General features: G+C 42.1%; 1 protein-coding gene across 2 annotated transcripts in view; it reads right to left on the reverse strand.

The window, feature by feature from the left end:
* Positions 1-20,016, reverse strand: part of LOC149164201 (uncharacterized) — a 103,550-nt gene extending 83,534 nt beyond the window's left edge. For both annotated transcript variants that reach the window (XM_089431994.1, XM_089431993.1), the window contains exon 1: positions 19,197-20,016. In XM_089431994.1, coding sequence (XP_089288120.1) covers positions 19,197-19,706 — 510 coding nt within the window. In that variant the 5' untranslated portion in view covers positions 19,707-20,016. The remainder of the gene's footprint in view (positions 1-19,196) is intronic.
* Between the last annotated feature and the right edge of the window lie 297 nt (positions 20,017-20,313).

Consider the following 20,313-nt stretch of genomic DNA (forward strand, 5'->3'; position numbering starts at 1 on the left):
ACCACCAGCTAGTTCATTATGCCATTTTCTCCGCCACCTAAGCCAGCCATGTGGTCCCTCGCCCATCTGCCATGATCGTATGTTTGAAGGTGGGCCTCCTGAATCTAAAGGTGTGCCTTGTCATTTGGAAATTGAGTATTGTTATTTGCTTATCATGGACACTTCTGGGCATGGATTAATGGGGTGATTCAGCAGAAAGAATGGGCTAGGTCTATTCTTTTGTCCCCTAGACCCCTTTTAGGAATTAACCTTGGCTTCTAGTCTCGTGGGATCTCTTTTACTGACCATTTGGTTCCAGGGATGGTATTTCACAGGAAACCCTGATTTTGATTGCGTGGTCCTGCTCCCTTATCCGCTTATATTACCCCCTTTCCACTCACTATGACCCCATTCATCATTTCTCCTGCCTGGGTCCACATAAGGTTAGCTTGCCCCTTTCCCTTGCCCGCACCTTGGGTCATGGCTTGGAATGAAGCCAAGAGGTTGATGCAGCTGAAAAGAAAGATAAAAGCATATATGGCCACATTCAAAAAGAAAATGTACCACAAAATGCAAAAGATGGTCAGAACAAATACATTTAGCCCATGGGCAAAAGCCAATATATGAGCTCTACCCCATCATCATGGCCATCACCTTGGTTCCTACCGGTTCTATTAGCCTTCCTCATCATATAGGAACCCATGATTGTCCCAACCCCTGGTGGGCGATGAACCGCCCCACCTTAAAAGGGGGAAGTCATTGTTATATCTTATACATTGTGTTCTAGCCCCTTGAGCCCCAAGTAGTCAATCAAAGAAAATCATACAAAAGGCAAAAGGCATAAAAGAGGGGTGGAAAAATCAAGGTCGAGGCACCTCATGTACCACGATTGCTCCCTCCTATACATTATAAACCCAACTATGGGTTGCCCTCTTATAGCTACCCTTGCACCCCAGCATGTGACCCAGGGCTGCCCCTTCTCATCCCCTAGTTCATTCACCATATTTGTCACATGCCACCACCTTTTGAAGGATGTACCTTGGATATTATCCCATTTAGAAGTAGAATCCACCTAATAGGGTACTTGGTTAACCCCATTTGGAGTGTAGGAGACATTGGCACATCCCAAAGCCCATCATGGAAGGGCAAGCCATTATGAAGTCCCCACCTGTGGTCCATGATTAGGTAAACTCATTTACTCGACTTCTCTAACGACTTGTTGTACTGGAAGGCTGTGCAGGATTGCAGATGGTTTCCGTTTGGGGTTTGGTCTCCCTATACGGGATCCTAATCCTCCAAAAGGATACATTGGCACATATAGGGTAAGCGTTGAGAGCCATGGGCCTCCATAGCAACAGATTGCACTTCATGGATCCCCACAGCCATTCAGAGATTGCTCGTGGTTCACTTATTGGACGAAGAGGATGCACCTAATCCATCATGCCCAGTCGGCCCCAGATCTACACCATACACTTGGCAGATGATCCAAGACTTGCACGATGATGTGACATCACCTACACCATCATTGTGGCCCTTGCAGGCGACCTACAGGCATCTTCGATTTGTTTGGAGACCCGTGAGGACACTTGTGTGCCCCCACATGTCATTTGGAGCACCACAAGTTATTACAAGGGGACAACCCCTTGTCCACTGCTTTTGAGGGTCCTATTCTTCATTGTGGCAACCATGGACCTCATTAGACCTCTTAGAGGGCCTTATGACATGCATAGATTATCATTTGACCTCTTGAGAGACCTACTTTTCCATTTATGAGCTAGTTTGGTGGGCTTGTCACCAAAAGTTGTATTATTAGCACATTATTTTATTTTTGGGGCTTACGTAGGCCAAGGAGGCTAATTCGAACTCCTAAGTTGTGTATAAATAGGAGTGAGATGAGTTCATTTCTAATCATCACTTTGGATTAGATCCCTCTCTTCTTTAGAGAATTTCACACTTTTTCTGGAGCATGAACTGGAGCTTTTATGGATGAATTTTGATGTATGGTTATTGGTCTATCTTCTCTTGGAGCTCTCTATTGTCATTTGTGAATGGTTGGATATACTCTACTGCATGTAAGTTCGAAATTTTGATGTTATTCTTGTTACTTTGTCATATATGCTAGATTGGGATTTTCGTTGTTTTAGGGCTAATTGTTGCATGCAATTATTGCTTAATATTGTGGAATTGTCTCTATTATAATGTTCTCTACATGTATGGGCCATGTAGTGTGAACGAAATCTCTTAGGGGTAAAATTTGACCTTGATTAGCCATTCCTCTTGTGCATTTGAAGTATAAAAGCTACAAAATTGCTTTCACTTGACCTAGAGGGTTTGTGAAGTAATTTTGAGGCCTCCTTGACTGGGAACCAAGAAATCATACACATAATCAACATAGACTCCATTCTCCCAAGGATTAAGGCACTAATCTACCAAGGGTTTTCACAAAAACTCTTATTCCTTCACCTTCTCCCAAGTCTAGCCACATTAGTGTGCCTAGGGCATCAATTTCTCGACAAGCTAGCCATTAAAAAAATTTGATCTCCTAGGGTATCCTGAGTTGGCCTTTCCTTTATCTCTCCTCCAAATTTGAAAACATTCCGACGATGGAGTTGGGAGAAAAGCCAAGCCCTAGCTTCAGGACGAAACCTTGCCCTGCCATCCCCAAGGCTAGCACTTCCCAGGGTCAAACCAACATCTTTGAGTAATAATATTTTCTTTGATCCTCTCTCCACCTTGTCTAGGATAAGAATATCATTGGTCGCTACATTCCTTCTCATACCCTAAACTGGGTCCACTTGGCCCCATGTGGTCCCACTCCTTTAAAAGACCATTCTTCAAGAACCATTTGGGGTACCAATTCTAACAAGGATTTTAAGGATTGGGAAACTCCTTCACAAGTCTTATCCCATAAACCTAACCCTCAAATCCTCTCTTCCTTTCCCTAGGTTACGTAGTACCTTGCTTACAAAGCAAGCAATCTTTATCCTTCAAATTCTGGGAAAGGGTTATTCGGGTCACTCATATCCATTGACTTATCCTTCATTAGTGACTCCACACATACTGAGTCTCCTCCCATCGGTGAAAGTTTGTAAATAGAAGGCAAACTTAACTGACATGACAGTGAGCTAACACTCCATTTGTTTCCCTTGGCCTAGCATGTGCCCTTTAGGGATTCCCCTTTGGTCCCCTGCTATATTGAGCAGTAACGGGACCCTTTGATGCTAGGGCCACATTCTCCACTTCCTTCTCACCTTTCACGCCCTTATTGTTGCTTCGACTGATGGTGCTCTTTAATGGAGCTTGCCTCAACTCCTGCTGTAGGTCTGACCACACCCTGTCCCATTTAGGCAAATTGTCTCGGCTCAAGATACTTTGGACAAAGACTTGCCACTCCTCTGAGACGCTATTAAGTGTCAAACGTACAAGCTCTATGGTTGAGGTGCGTCCCCAACGGCTACAAGTTGATCTCGGTCCTCGGACCTCCTAATTCTAGGTCAGGAAGGGATCTATGCCTTCACCCTTTTGCATCCTCATGCTTCTCAGCTTCTCATGCAGGAACATCTTCTGTTGCTTGGAAGAACTCTGATATAGCTGGTCGAGAACGTCCCACATTTTCTTGGCAGTATTCTTGCCAGATACATGCGAAACTATATGGTCCCGGACTCCATCCAGGATCAACCGCTTCGCCTTCGCCATTTCTTTCTTGTATTCCTTCAACTGATCTGCATCCTGAGGTACTACCACTACATTATCTCCATAGGCTTTTAGGCCATGTTCATCCAACAAGAAGGGCATCCTAGTCTTCCAGATGACAAAGTTGGAGGCTCCCTCTAACCTATCCTGATCTCTAAGCCCAATTGTGGCCATCTTTGAATCTAGTTGAAAAATCTCCCTCTTTCTTGTTGCTCGGTTGTTGAGTTTGCTACACGCACTCCCTTCTGGAGTGAGAAACTTTGCTCGCAGCTTCTACCAATCTGCAACTGGAAAATCGGATTTATAGAATTCGAAACCCCCTAAGAGAAATTCTCTCTGTGTGTCTTTCTCTTCCACCAGGCGTTGTTCTCCTACTGTAAATTGTTGCAAAACCCTTATGCGCCCAAACAAGGAACCTACCCAGCGAAAATACCTTAGTTGTTTCTCCCTATGCCTACTAGAATCACTCAACTGGCCACTTGGCCACCACCAAGACTCAAGAACACACTAAACTATGAAGAGTAAGACAAAAAAGTTCAAATTCAGAACAAGAGTCTACAAGTCTAATCTATGACAAAGTAGTAAACTATGAATATATCTACTAATATCTCCTCCTTCCACCATGAACAAGACGTGAGCCTCCACATGGTGGCAACGAAGAAGATGGTGGCTTTGTAAATTGTGGCAATTATTGTGGAACTAATGAAGATGAAGCCCCTGTTGTTGGTGTTGAAGCATGGAACCTGGAAACCAAGGGACCGGATGGGGGTGGCATCTCAACTCGATCATCATCATCCTGGATAAGAGCATCCTCTAATTGCTCTAATCGCAACACTCCATCCTCCAAATTGGGCTCCTTTGGATTTTTGTCCCAAACCTTAAGGTCTTTATTAGTCTTTGCATCATCACAATAATGGGACAACAATCGCAAGTTGTAGTGAACATAAACCAAGCTCTCTGCCCAGTCTAAACTTAACCTGTTCCTTTTAACACTGTGGATGAAAGAATAAGAGCTCCAACACCTCTCTGCAGAAGAAGTGTTTACCGCTTGTGATAGCGCCCTGTTAAAATTGGCAACTAGGGCCAAACTCCATGTGGGTCACCTTATTTATGGCAACTGATATTTTTCTTGGATTCCTTTCATCAAGAGGTGTAGGATTGATCAAATGATCATCCGATTCCAACATGTATTCATGAAGATATGAATTTATTTGTATTCTTGACAATTTGTCAAGGTCGGCCAGCAAGCAAAACAGTGTTTTACACCCCCAGCTTATCCTCAACGTGGCATATAAAAGGAGGAGACCTTGTGGCATAAACTCACTCATCTCAACACACATTCTTCTCTCTCTCTCCTATGCATTAGAGGAGCATCTCTCTCTCACACGTGTGGTTGAAAGGAGGACGCAGATCTAAATTAGGGCAGCATTGACTTGGGTTGACCATGGAGCAGAAAGGCTGAGTTTTGGCTGCGTTGACTAGTGAGGAGGTTAGTTTGACTGCAGTTTGGGTTGGGCAGCCTCTCCTAGGCTAGCCGCATTTCTCGGCAGCAAATGTTGACCTGTTTTGACCACCCTTTTACCAACATTGACTGTCAAGGGTTGATCGCAGACCTGTACCTATGTTGACTGTTGGTTAACCATCATTTCAAGACTATTTTGGGCTGCCTATACTTGTTGTTGGAGGCCGAGTTGACTGAGGTTGACTTGAGGTCAATTCTGACCTGTTTGACCAGCTTTGACTTTGTTGGTTAGGGTTTTGTTGTTGTTGTCATAAAATTACAGATTTGTGTAATTGTACTATCTCTCTCTCTGTGTGCTGAATTATTGAAGAATATAAGAAGAGTTGATCAAGGGTTTCCTCGCATTGGGGTTTGTCCTTGGCTGGTGCAACATCTTATGTCCTCTTGTCTTGGCTTGTCTTCTACTGTTTACATTTATGTTCTATCTGCATTTTACTATCATGTTGATGTGATTGCTATTCTGGAAATTGATATTGGGCTAATAAGAAAATTTGAAGTAAATTGCTCTTAAGCATAGAACATACCATAATTTAACATGGTATCAGCGTTGAAGTGAAGACAAAGCCCAAGCAAGAGTGAAAGAGCAATCACTGAAGACAGTTGGAAAGGACAAAAGACTTCATGGGTTCCTCATCCCACTTCCCCGCCGAAGACAAGCTTCGTAAGAAGTCTGACTATCACGGATGGAAGATGTCTCTTGATCTGACATTGGAAGAGCAAGAAGTGTTGGACTATGTGAGGGGTAAAATTACGGAGCCTCCATCAAATGCACTGGCTGCTACAAAGAACAAGTACACTAAGGGTGAAGTCAAAGCGAAGAAGATTATCCGAGATTCAATTGACAAGCATTTGGTGGCCTACATTTCCGAGCTGAACACCTCCAAGGAGATCTACGACAGATTGGTAAGATTGTTTAAAGTTAGTGATGCAAATCAAGTTTTGTTCCTCAAAAATAAGTTGAAGGATATTAAGAAGGGCAAAGACGAAGATATTCAATCCTACTTCTTAAGGATCACTGAGATCAAGAATGATCTTCTATCGATTGGAAAAGTCATTCCTGACAGGAAACTAACTATCACTACCCTTGGAGGGCTCCCATCCAAATGGTATATATTTAGAGCCACTCTTCTCAACAATGATTGAATTCCGGGATTTGAAGAATTGATGTCGAGATGCATTCAAGAAGAGACAAGAATGGTGGAGCAAGAAATGCCTTCAAGCAAAGGCAACCCCACTACTTTCTCCTCTCATGCCAAAAGGAGAAATAGTTCTGGGTCTAAAGGTCATTTCAAAGGAAAGCCTGGATCGAAGGGTGGAAGGAAAGGAAGATGCTTTGTTTGCAATAAATTTGGCCACTATGCGAGGGAGTGTCCAAATAGAAAGGACACATCACATGATGATGATCAAAATCACTCCTGGGGAAACTCCAACAATAATCAAAGAAATGGCAGGTTCAATGGCAAAGGAAAGAGGAATGACGAAAATCAAGGATATGGTCAACCCTCTAAGAAAGCAAGGAACTCCAAGTATGTATCAAATGTTGTTAATAATAAGCAAGATGAGTATTGTTTGATATCGATCCTCTCCACTACCTCTCCTCCGGACTTGTTGAGCAATTGGCTTATTGATAGTGGTGCCTCAAGGTGCTTCACTGGTTACAAGGAAGCTCTCTCTAATCTAATAGAGAAGGAGACAAACTTGGAGATTATTCTTGGAGACAATTCCACCTATCATGTAAAGGGTGTAGGGAATGTTACTCTTCAATTAAATCAAGGTAACACAATCCATTTGCAAGAAGTCTTATATGTACCTGATCTCAAGAAGAACCTAGTGTCCATTTTGGCAATGGAAGACAAAGGTTGCAAGGTGGCATTTATCGATGGCAAGGTACATGTTTGGGAAAAGAATTTTAAAGATGCTTTCACTCTTGGGTTCCGGGTTGACTCTTTATATCAAGTTGGAGGAAGTCCGTTGGGAGTCATGTCTTGTGACACATCTCTACAGTCTGAACTATGGCACCAGAGGTTTGCCCACCTTCATTATAAGGCTCTACCCGATGTGAGACAGATGGTGACAGGGATGCCCGAGTTCAAAGTAGAGCATGAAGGTGTATGTCCGGGATGTGTCGAAGGAAAGCTCAAAAGGGGACCATTCCCCTCAAGCCATAGCAAGTCTACAGATATATTGCAGTTGGTCCACTCCCACATATCTGGTATGATGCTTGTAAACTCCTTGGGAGGATATCTATATTATCTCACTTTTACAAATGATTATTCTCGCAAGACTTGGATCTACTTCTTGAAAAAGAAGAATGAAGTGTTCACCTGGTTCCGTCACTTCAAAGCCTTGATCGAAAATCAAACCGAGAAGAGAATCAAGATACTAAGGACTGATAATGGGACCGAGTATGAATCCAATGAGTTGCATGACTTTTGCAAAGAATTTGACATTAAGAGGGAGACCACAACACCATACACTCCTGAGTAGAATGGTGTGGCTGAGAGGAAGAACCGTATGATTATGGAAGTTGTTCGTGCCATGCTCCATGATCAAAGGCTTCTGAAGCTTCTATGGGCCGAAGCTGCGAATACCGCCGTATATGTTCAAAACCAATGCCCTCATCAAGCATTGGATTCCAAGACTCCTAAAGAAATGGTCACTGGTAAGAAACCTGATGTCTCTCATTTTAGAATTTTTGGAAGTCCATATATTTTCATGTGTCGAGAGAGAAAAGAAGCGAATTGGGTGCATCTGGAAAGAAAGGAATCTTTGTGGGTTATAGCGAAAATTCTAAGGGCTATAGAATCTATGTGGCTGGTCAAAGGGAAGTCGAGATAAGTCATGATGTCACCTTTGACGAAGATATGGCTCTCAGCGAGGTTAACAATCTTCCTATTCTAAGGAAAGATAAAGGAGCTGACACCAGGAAGTCAGATGAGAAGGAAGATGAAACGATGCCCAATGTTGAAGAACCTATGGATCCTATTGATCCCCCTCCGCCAGAGCCTTCCTCCTCTAGAAAAAGGCCCTCATGGCTTAGGGGGACTCTTGAAGATGCCGAGAAAGATATTGCACCAAGAGGGACTTTCCGTGAAAGCAAGAAGTCAACCAGGTATCAGGGATACCTGACCATTATGAGCACCATCATTCAAAATGAGCCTACATCGTTTGAAGAAGTCGTGAAGCATCAAGTATGGAAGGATGCTATGAATGAAGAATATGAATCCATCATGAAGGATGATGTCTAGGATGTGGTCCCCAGACCCCAGGACAAATCAATGGTCACCTCAAAATGGCTTTACAAAATCAAGCATGGCGCTGATGGGAGTGTTGAAAAGTACAAGGCTCGCTTTGTTGCTCGAGGCTTCTCTCAAAAGGAAGGTGTGGATTACGCCGAGATATTTGCACCTGTTGTCTGATACACCACCATCTGCTCAATCATAGCCCTTGCTGCCTCGCAAGGATGGAACCTACATCAGATGGATGTCAAGACCACGTTCTTGCATGGTTCAATTAAAGAGGAATTCTACGTGGAACAACCCGAGGGGTTTGAGATTCATAATTGGGAATCTCATGTATGCAGGAAGAAAGCTCTCTATGGGTTGAAGCAAGCACCCCAAGCTTAGTATGAGAGGATCGACAGCTATTTGATGAAGCTGGGATTCACTAGGAGTGAAGTCGATCCGAACCTTTACTTTAAGGTTGAAGATGATAAGCCTCTCATACTGGTGTTGTACGTTGATGACCTCTTTCTGACTGGTGCAGACCCTCTCATTAACAAATGTAAGAGGGAGTTGGCTTCCGAATTTGAGATGATGGACCTAGGACTGATGCATTAATTCCTAGGGTTGGAGGTCTGACAAAATCTAGGATAAATTTTCGTCTCTCAAGAAAATACGTGGTGAAGATATTGGAGAGATTTGGAATGGTGGACTACAAGCCCGTGACTACTCCGATGGAGCTTAACTTCAAGAAGTTATGCGATAGTGTTGTCGGACCTGTATTGGGAAATGCTTCTAAGTATCGTCAACTCATAGGAGCATTGATGTTCTTGGTGAACTCCCGTCCGGATATATGTTTTGCAGTCAACACGCTAAGCCAATATATGGTTGAGCCTCATCACTCACATTGGATTGGTGCCAAGAATCTTTTGAGATATCTTTGAGGCGCAATCACTCATGGACTGAGATACACTGCCAAAGATGTGAGGCTGCATGGTTATTCCGATGCTGATTGGGTAGGCAGTGTGGTGGACCGAAAGAGCACTTCCAAGTGTTGTTTCTCTTTGGGTTCTGCTTCGATATCCTAGATGAGCAGGAAGCAGAAGTCGGCGGCGTTGAGCACCGCTGAGGCAGAGTACATTGCTACGAGTATGGCCTCTTGTGAAGATGTTTGGTTGCGGAAGCTCTTTAGTGAGTTGTTTGGACATACGCTGGATACTATCGTGGTCCTCTGCGACAACCACAGTGGGATTCGTTTATCAGAGAATCACATATTTCATGATCGCTCCAAGCACATCGATATCAGGTACCACTTTATCTGGGATATGGTACAACAAGGAGAAATAAGGCTCCATCATATTGGGAATGATGAGCAGGTCGTTGACATTCTGACGAAGCCCCTGGGAAAGGTCAAATTCTTGACTTTCCGAGAACGACTAGGAGTCATGGAGAGACCCTCTTATGAGGTCCTATATGATATGGACATTGAGCTCTGGGAGCTCTGGGGGGCTTGGGGTACTTCTTGGAGCAATGAGCAACCATAGGGTGAATGGTTCAGCGTTCCCCTAATGGTTTGTTGTGTACAGGGTGAGTGGTTCAGCCTTCCCCTATGATACCCTGTGGCGACATATAGGTAGGAAGAGTGGTTCATCCTTCTCCTGCTGAGACATCCTACCCATGCAGTCTAGGACTCATCGGAAGTACCTCCCATCTGGCCAATGAGTAGGGAAATGAGGCTAGGGACCATAGTAGTACTAATGGACGGATCGTGTAACTACCGTACTCCCTATGCTAGGATGATATTGATCTGGGATCAATTGGAACTGACTTCGAGTCAGTAAGTGTGGTATGATACACTCTTTATTTGGAACTGATTTCGGATTAGTAAGAGTGGTATGACACACTCTCTTCATTGCGACTGACTTTGGGTCAGTAAGAGTGCTATTAGACACTCTCTTTTATCTAGGACTAACTTCGGGTCAGTAGAGGATGGTATGATACATTCTCGATCTCTTCTTCTTCTTCATAGTTCAGCAGAGCAGTGTAGAGCAGTGCATTGATGGTGGAGATAGTACCGACAAACAAGATGGATTAGAAAATGGAGTTCTCCCTAGTTGAGAGGGAGTGTTAAAATTGGCAACTAGGGCCAAACTCCATGTGGGTCACCTTATTTATGGCAACTGATATTTTTCTTGGATTCCTCTCATCAAGAGGTGTAGGATTGATCTAACGATCATCTGATTCTGACATGTATTCATGAAGATATGAATTTATTTGTATTCTTGACAATTTGTCAAGGTCGGCCAACAAGCAAAACAGTGTTTTACACCCCCAGCTTATCCTCAACATAGCATATAAAAGGAGGAGACCTTGTGGCATAAAATCACTCATCTCAACACACATTCTTCTCTCTCTCCTATGCATTAGAGGAGCATCTCTCTCTCACACGTGTGGCTGAAAGGAGGATGCAGATCTGAATTAGGGCAGTGTTGACTTGGGTTGACCGTGGAGCAGAAAGGCTGAGTTTTGGCTGCGTTGACCAGTGAGGAGGTTAGTTTGACTGCGGTTTGGGTTGGGCAGCCTCTCCTAGGCTAGCCGCATTTTTGGGCAGCAAATGTTGACCTGTTTTGACCACCCTTTGACCAGCGTTGACTGTCAAGGGTTGACCATAGACCTGTACCTGCGTTGACTGTTGTTTGACCATCATTTCAGGACTGTTTTGGGCTGCCTGTACTTGTTGTTGGAGGCCAAGTTGATTGAGGTTGACTTGAGGTCAATTCTGACATGTTTGACCAACTTTGACTTTGTTGGTTAGGGTTTTGTTGTTGTCATAAAATTACAGATTTGTGTAATTGTACTATCTCTCTCTCTCTCTGCTGAATTATTGAAGAATATAAGAAGAATTGATCAAGGGTTTCCCTGCATTGGGGTTTGTCCCTGGCTGGTGCCACATCTTGTGTCCTCTTGTCTTGGCTTGTCTTCTATTGTTTACATTTATGTTCTATCTGCATTTTACTATCATGTTGATGTGATTGTTATTCTGAAAATTGATATTGGGCTAATAAGAAAATTTGAAGTAAATTGCTCTTAAGCATAAAACATACCATAATTTAACACACCCGCAATGCCAAAGTCTGTAGAAGTGGAGTAGTGCCTCCACGCATGTTCCATCACTCAAGAGAAGAAAAAATCTCTCAATCTCTAATTGCATGCATGCTCCCAAATGGACCAATGCTAAGCATATAGTTGTTCAATTGTTTCCATACCATGGCAGCCTCCTCATAAGGGACTAATTTATCCAATGCTCTCATATAACTAGATAGAACCTCTAGATCTAGGTGTGGTTTTCTCTTGCTCCCCCCCTAGGTGTTGGTGTTGAAAACCATGATGGATGATAGTATTTAGGTGTCATAACATGTGCAAGCCATGATGGATGATAGTATTTAGGTGTCATAACATATGCTAAGGCATGCAATGGAATGTTTAGCATATCCCATCGTTTTTCCACCTCTGCAAGAATATAATTGTACAAGGTGATATCTCTAGGCTCAACAATGTTTTTAATCTGCCCCAACATGCTATCCATCTGCTCATGCACCTCCCCAATTATTGGCCGATCTAAATCTGCAAACTTGATCATGTAATAAATTGGTTTGGTGAATTGCAAAACATATTTAATCTGTGACCAAAAGAATATGTCAAGAATAGTGTCCTTGGTTACATTAGCACCATCTCTATCAGTGTTAAATTCTCCCATGATTCAGAGGTCACCATATTAGTTAAAGCTTGTCCCACCTTCACTAGCTGCCTAAAGGCGAGGTAATAACTTGCAAATCTTGTTTTTGCAAGTTTAAGTAGCTGCAACTTGGAGTAAGTGCCATAAAAGTAGTTTACCCTTGTAGGCCTTGTGATAAATTTAATGAGTTGCTTCCCTCTCTTGTAAAGCTCATTAATCCATCCACATTCTTTATGCTTCACAATATCATGCATCAAAAGGTTCAATGTGTACACCAAGCACCCAGACCAAATGATGTGTGGATGAGTACGCTCAATAATTTTTCATGTTGCCTTATAATTTGTTGCATTATCAGTGATCACTTGAACCACATTATTAGGACCAACATCTTTGATTGATTGCAATAGGAGATCTGCAATGTTTTGGGAAGTTGCACTGACGGAGGAGTCATGACATGTAATAAATACTGCACCACTAGCAGAAACACCAAGAACATTTATCAAATGTTGGTTTCTAACATTTGTCCACCCATCTGATACAATGGATACCCCACAATCCACCCACTCATTTGTAAAACGTGTCAAAGCTCTTTGAACCTTTGCTTTTTCTCTTTCTAATAACATTGTTCTAGCTTTCTCATAGTTGGGGCTCTTGTATCCTTTTGGGGCTTCATTGATGGCCTTAACCATATCATGCCAATAGGGAGAGCGAAGCACATTGAATGGTACACCGCAAGCACAAAGAAATCAAACTATCTTTCCATCCACATCATCCCTCCCAGCAACATTCAGGAAATCCCCTATTGTTCTTCTACTTCCAGAGGTTGCAGAAGTACCATGAGGAGATGAGCTACCAAATCTAGAGGTTGCACTTGATTCAGACTGAGCTTTTTGTTTATGTTTTTTTGTTGTGCAACCTCCTCTATTTGGATGTATTTTCTTGTTTGTTTACTTGAAGCATTTGGGCAAATTTGTATCTGCACAGCACCCATTTTGTCATCATTGTCCAACACCCCACAAAGATGCCTCCTCACACGAGTATATGAACCACTATATGGTTTTCTTCCATGAAAACCATGAGCGCAAAAAAAACTTGTAGCTTCCACCACCTTTTCCCCCCTTCAAGTTTGGTCACATAGTTCCTCAAGGGTGACAATGCAACTTTCCCCTCTAGTGTTTCAATGTTTTCTTCAAGTTCATCCCCTTCCTCTTCAAACCCTTCCTCCTCATCATACATTGGGTCACTCTTATGGGGACCAATATCCTCTTGTTCTTCTTCCTTTCTATTCCTACTCCCCCTTGCCATCATGAAAACCAAAAGTGGAATGATACATAGAAGCCAAAAGAACACCATCTTGGAATATGAATATAGGTGGTGGACAACCTGTAATTAAATGAGCAAGAAGAAAGAATGGGAAAGAGTAGGAGGGGGAGAAAAAATACAAAAAACAATGACAGAAAAATGAGGGAGTTTGGGGTTTGCACTTACCTCTTTAGCTCTTGTAGATGGAAGCCCTTCTTTACTCCTCCAAGCTCCTCCTCCTCCATTGCTCCTAGCTCCTCCTTCACTCCTCCAAGCTCTCCTCAAGTATCTCTTCTCCAAGCTCTCTTCTCCTCTCTTCTCCAAGCTCTGCAAAAATACAAGAGTGAATAATGAGAGGAGAAAATGAGTTCTATTCCCCTCATTCTTTTCCCTAACCCAAGCTAAACCCACCCCCAACCATAATTAAGCAAAAAAATAAAATAAATAAAATAAAAAATTTAGTGGGTCCAGCCCGCAAAATCGCTTAGGATCTGCCCGGAGTCGGGCGTGATATTCGGCTAATCCACAGGTGCTCTGGCCCCGGACCCACAGCTCGAAACGAATGAAACCGCGGATAGGGTTGGATGTTCCCATAGACCAGGAATCGTTTTTTCCGACCCGATCGCGGTTCTGGGGCTAGATCACCCACGGATCTGTACGGGCCGCGAATCTAACTTTTTGATCCGTGGGGCGTTTCCTGCAACACTGATTGCGGCGACTGGAAATTATTCTTCTAACTGTAAATTAATTAAGAGTTTATTTGCCCACACTAACAACGAATAATTCACAACTACAAATTTCAACAAATTAAATTACGCAGAAGATAAAATGGAAACTGAAAAAACACTGACACACACACAAAATTGACACAATTACTTTTGGACAAAAGTCCCTGGAAAAACCCAACTTGGAAAAACCAATGCAGCAGCTGAGGGTTTTAATTATTAAGCAACAGTTAGAAATTCAGAGTACAACTAGATGTCGAAATCTGACAATCCTACAAAGAAAAATAATGGAAAAAATCTAGTGAGAAATTTTCCTCACCCCACAAGCAATCTGGGGTTTGACTGCCAGCTCCAAGTGAGTCGTCCAAACAGTTTATGCACAAGACTACGTCACCCTAGCGTAGTCCCTTCTACGCTTTGCCTAAAGCAACTGCTCCTCAAGTCGTCTTGTCTGCCACTGACTAATAAATTGTCCCTTCGACCCTCTCGAACACTTTCCTGACCTCTGGAACTGAAACTCAGCTTCTCTCCAGCAAAATCAAATTGCCTCTAGAGGCTTCTGTGCAGTCCCTGCATTAGCCTCTCTGTGGCTATTTTTGCCTCTCTGTAAGCTACTCTTTGAAACTGGAAAATCTTCCTCCAGACTCACTGTCCTTGCCCCTCTCTGTCTCTGCTTCCCTTCTATGGCTCGAACACTTCCGGCAATTGTTGTTGCTCTCTGCAAAATCGAATTGCCCAAGGAAATCAATCTCGAGTGTGTGTTCTCCATCTACCCATCGAACTCTTATAATCTCCAGTTGAGACTCCAACGACCAAGATTAAAAAATAATCGATGGTTGAGATCATTTCTGGATCGATTTGTGTTTTCTAGATGATTAACACATTTCTCAATTAATATTGATTATTCAACCCCTTTTCCTGTGTTTAGGCTTAGGAAAAATTTAAAAATAGGTTAATAATCTAATTAAGACACTTCTAGGTGGAATTTTCAAAAACAATTTTTGGGTTATGGAGAATTCCTGTGTTTTAGCCTCTCCACAAAGTTTCAAGACTAGAACACCTTTGGTGCTACAAAAACTAACACTCCCTCTTAGCGAGGAAAGTGTTCTAGTGTTGCACTACTGCTACAACACCCTGTCTCAGTATCACCCTCTGTTACGTGTTGATGTCTGGCCACTGTGATTGACTGCCAGGCCACTATGATTCACTGCCACTGCCCACCAACCATTGCACAACTCTAATGTTGCATTTGTGTTGCTGCTCACACTACTATATTGTTCACAACTCTGCATCTGCACTGCAAATCACTCTCATTTGTTGTTGTTGCAACTGAGAAGCATCCAAAATACTAAATCATCTATCTCTGTGTTGCATCTGTCTCCTGAGTATCTGACTACCACTAGTACCTGCACTGTCCACTAAAGAATATGTGTTGTTGCTGACTCTGCTACTGAACCTCCTACTCTGTTGTCAACACTGCACTGCGATCTTCAACACCTGACTGCAAATAGTCTGCAATCGTCACTCCGGAATCTGACTCATCAACTGACACTGATCCATCCTGCTATTGAATATTGTGGGCCCCCATAGCACGGTAATGATCCATGAGGAGGACACCTCAATGGACTCTTCCCAAACTCTGCAACTCTGGGACTATAACTCCATATCGCCCCACCTCTCTCCTGAAGGTATAGCTGCAAACATGGCAAAATATTCCTCCAGCGTGGAGGACAACTTGTCTATCTCTGTGGACGTTGTCGCATGGTCCTACTTCTCCTTTTTGTCCTTCTTCCTAAGAGGACACTGAGTATTGCAGTGGCCAAACTTGCCACATCTGAAGCACTTGACCTTAGATAGGTCCTTTTTCTTCTTCTTCTCCCCCTGTCCCTCGCTAGGACCCTTTGTTTTTAGGGCCACTTCCTTCTCACCTTTCAAGCCCTTGTTGTTGCTTCTGTTGATGGTGCTCTTTAATAGAGCTTGTCTCAACTCCTCCTGCTATAGGTCTGACCACATACTGTCCCATCTAGGCAAGTTGTCTCGACCCAAGATACTTTGGACAAAGACTTGCCACTCCTTTGAGACATTATTCAATGTCAACCATACAAGCTCTATGGTTGAGGTGCCTTCCCAATGGCTACAAGTTGATCTTGGACCTCCTAAATCCAAGTCAGGAAGGGAACTATGTGTTGACCCTTCTGCATCCTCATGCTTCTCAACTTCTCATGCAAGAACATCTCCCGTTGCTCGGAAGAACTTTGATATAGCTGGTCAAGAACATCCCACATTTCCTTGGCAGTATTCTTGCCAAATACATGCAAGACTATATGGTCCCAGACTCCATCCAAGATCAACCACTTCGCCTTCGCCATTTCTTTCTTGTATTCCTTCAATTGATTTGCATCGTAGGGTACTGCCACCACATTATCTACATAGGCTTTCAGGCCATGTTCATCCAGCAGGAAGGACATCCTAGCCTTCCAGATGACAAAGTTGGAGGCTCCCTCCAACCTATCCTAATCTCTAAGCCCAATTGTGGCCATCTCTGAATCTAGTCAAAAAATCGCTCTCTTTCTCGTTGCTAAGTCTGCTACACGCACTCCCTTCTGCAGCGAGAAACTCTGCTCACAGCTTCTGCCAATCTACAACTGGAAAATCGGATTTCTAGAACTCAAAGCCCCCCGAGAGAAATTATCTCTGTGTGTGCCTTTCTCTTCCACTCGGCGTTGATTCTGCTATTGCAAACTACTGCAAAACCCTTATGCGCCCAAACAAGGAATCTGCCCAACGAAAATACCTAAGTTGTTGCTCCCTCTGCCTACTGGAATCACTCCACTGGCAAGCCGAATTTTTCTACCAGCCTGCACTGAAAAATTGAACTTCCCTGAGCAACTTGCATTGCATGGCTTAGGCTTTGTGTGGCCTCCAAAATTCGTCCTGTTGCTCCCTCTGAACAACGAATTTTTGCTTCCGCTTCTGAGCTTCCCCATCTGATCAATATCGCTCTAATACCATGTAAAAATTTCAACTATTGCAGCAGCTGGAAATTATTCTTCTAACAGTAAATTAATTAATAGTTTATTTGCCCACACAAACAACAAATAATTCACAACTACAAAGTTCACCAAATTAAATTATGTGGAAGATAAACTAGAAACTGAGAAAATATTGGCACACACACACACAAAAATTGACATAGTTATTTTTGGACAAATGTTCCCAAAAAAACTTAACTTGGGAAAACCGGTGTAGTAGCTGGGGGTTTTAATTATTACGCAGCAGTGAGAAATTTAGAGTACCACCAAATGCCGAAATCCGGGAATCCTATAAAGAAAATATTGGCTCAAACTCTTTCAGCAATTGTTGCTACTCTCTAGAAAATCAAACTGTCCAAGGAAATCGATCTCAAGTGTGTGTTCTCCATCTACCCATCGACCTCCTCTTACAATCTCCAATTGGAACTTGGGACTCCAATGGCAAAGATTAAAACATAATTCATGATTGAGATCATTTCTAAATCAATGCGTGTGTGTTTCAAAATGATTCACACATTTCTCAATTAATACTCATTAATTAACCTCGTTTCCTAAGTTTAGACTTTGGAAATATTTAAAAATAGGCTAATACTCTAATTGAGACACTTCTAAGTGGAATTTCCAAAAACGATTTCTAGGTTATGGAGAACCCATGTGTTTAAGCCTCCCCACAAACTTTTGAGACTAGAACACCTCCGATGCTTAAAAAACACTAGCCAAAGTGGTGAAGATGAATATGCTTAAAAAACACTAGCCAAAGTGGTAAAGACGAATAAGCAAAAAATGCAGCTTTTCATGGTTCCTCCTTATCGATATTATGGATAAAAGCTCACCTTCAACGAGTGATCGTAAAACCATGCAACATGAATATGATACATGAACATTCCTACTTTTCCAATTATCTTCAAATCCTGGTTTCAATCAATAGCAAGAACCAGAGGAAATTCTTGAAAACCAAAGAGGGATCTAGTTTAACAGTGTTGTCCATTTTTTCTCATAATTTTACAGACTATGACAATAAAACCCCCGGACTGATAAAGTCTCACAAACAAAGATTCAGTGGCACTGATGATCGCATTTTTCCTAAACATGATAGAACCTTGGTCTCTATTAAGAACAATCAAAGCATGCAGAATTATAAAGACCAAGGGCAAAAAGAACAACTTCACCTTTTAGTTTCAATTAAAAATATAAAATGTCAAAGTGGAGTGATTGGAGGCAATGAAAAGAACAATATGCCCGCCTCAGGTGTGATATCAGGTGCAACATGATCTTTACTTTTATGATCCAGTTACTGTGATCTGCTCACCTTTGTAGTCACTCTTATATTTTTGGACTATTTATCTTTTTGTTGATTGGCAATGTGGCTCTTTAGATTTTAGAGATGATCTAGGGCAACTTTGATAGTTTCTATAGCATTTATTGCCTGTAGCTCATGTTAGTGATGGCTATCATTGTAGCCCTTTTTCTTCCTAAATATGCCTGACATGAACATAATCATAATGTTTATATCTAGTTGTAAAAGGGAAGTATTTTCTTAAAACTACCCAGAAGGAGGAGGCATTCATTTTTTTAAGCCATCCACCAGGGTCCCCATTCTCGTTGTGTGTCTGCCTCACCCATATGCCATCGGTTTCCAAGGGCCAAGGCCGGGTAGATTTTAGAAGTTCTAACCAATTTAAATGGCATAACTACGCCTCAGACCTGGTAACTAAGCAGAAGGAAATCCACATTTTGTGATGCAACCCCTCGAGGCAGGCTTGTCTGTCGAAACACTTCCAATTATAAAAACTAAAAATAGAACTTCTAAAAGCTAAATCCATACGTATAATATCCCTAAGTATTTCAAACGCGTGGTCCCAATACAACAGATATTATCTTGAATACCCAAATGCAAGTAAAACATTTATCTCTTTTAGTTTCATCCACAAACAGTAAAATACCTAAATTAGTAAAAACCAATATAAACAAGAATAGGGTTCTTACTAGTCTTGTTGCAACGGTACTGTTGTCACTACAGTCTCCAGGGTAAATAGTCTCAATAATCATCAAGGGTCGTCCAGAAGCAATGTGTTCTGCGGCAGCCAGGCCACCATCTGCAGCAGCTGCTGCAATGGCTTCATCTAAGCTCCGTTCACCAATCAGAGTCAGGCGACACAGGTCATTCTCAAAGATTCTAACCATGGGATAATCATTGTTCTCCACACCATCCCTATGATATTCTTCTTCTAGTGAGGAAATATGGGCCTCTGGATTGGCAAATGCTCTAGCAGAAAATTTCCGGCAGCCTGCAAACAATATACTATTGCCATTGCCTGGAACTTGGCAATGTTTAGTACTAACGACCAGGTGCCTTGTTTTTTTGCCAGTACCATCTATGAAAGAAGTATTCAGTAGAGCTTTCGAGGGCTCATTGGGGATGTGGGAATTTAATGATAAATGGGGAAGGGCGATAGATTTAAATGACGGGGTTAGAGCCATAAGGAGGATACCCATTTAACTCCTCTGTATTCTGCTCATGCTGATAGGTTATATTTGGAAATGGAGTCACGGTTCTCAGCGTAGTATATATATGGGCCTCCCAAGAGCAAATTCTGTTGGAACATATATCATTATATAAGAAATTTTGAAGTATCGATGCCAGACCGTTCACAGCAATATCTCGTCGCGTGGAATTGGCCGCATTTGCGTGTACCCTGCAACTTGGTTTGTTGAAATACATGTAAACTTGTTTTCAAACATAATTGTTCAGAGAGTGGTTTGGAAACCTCCTGCTCATCCCACTTTTTCCAGCGGACTAAATTAAAAATTAAATAGATAATGGACTAAGAATTATATTAAAAATTAAATAGATAATGGACTAAGAATTATGGAGATTTTATTTTTATTTTTGTTTTTTTATAATTAAGTTCAGATTAGGTTTAGGTTAGTTTTAGTATGTGAAGGAAGAGTGAGGTCTTAGATGTTATTACGATATTGTGAGGGTCAAGTTTGAGTAATATATTATGAGATGGTTATTCTTTTTTATAATTAAGTTTTAGTTTCTATTTTTTATATAATTTAAATTTTTAAAATAAAAAATAAATTAATATTTAAAAAAATT

Source organism: Pinus tabuliformis, chromosome 5_1 (assembly GCF_031772625.1).
Source record: "Pinus tabuliformis cultivar Carrire ecotype Pingquan chromosome 5_1, CPIR1, whole genome shotgun sequence".
Lineage (NCBI taxonomy): Eukaryota > Viridiplantae > Streptophyta > Pinopsida > Pinales > Pinaceae > Pinus > Pinus tabuliformis.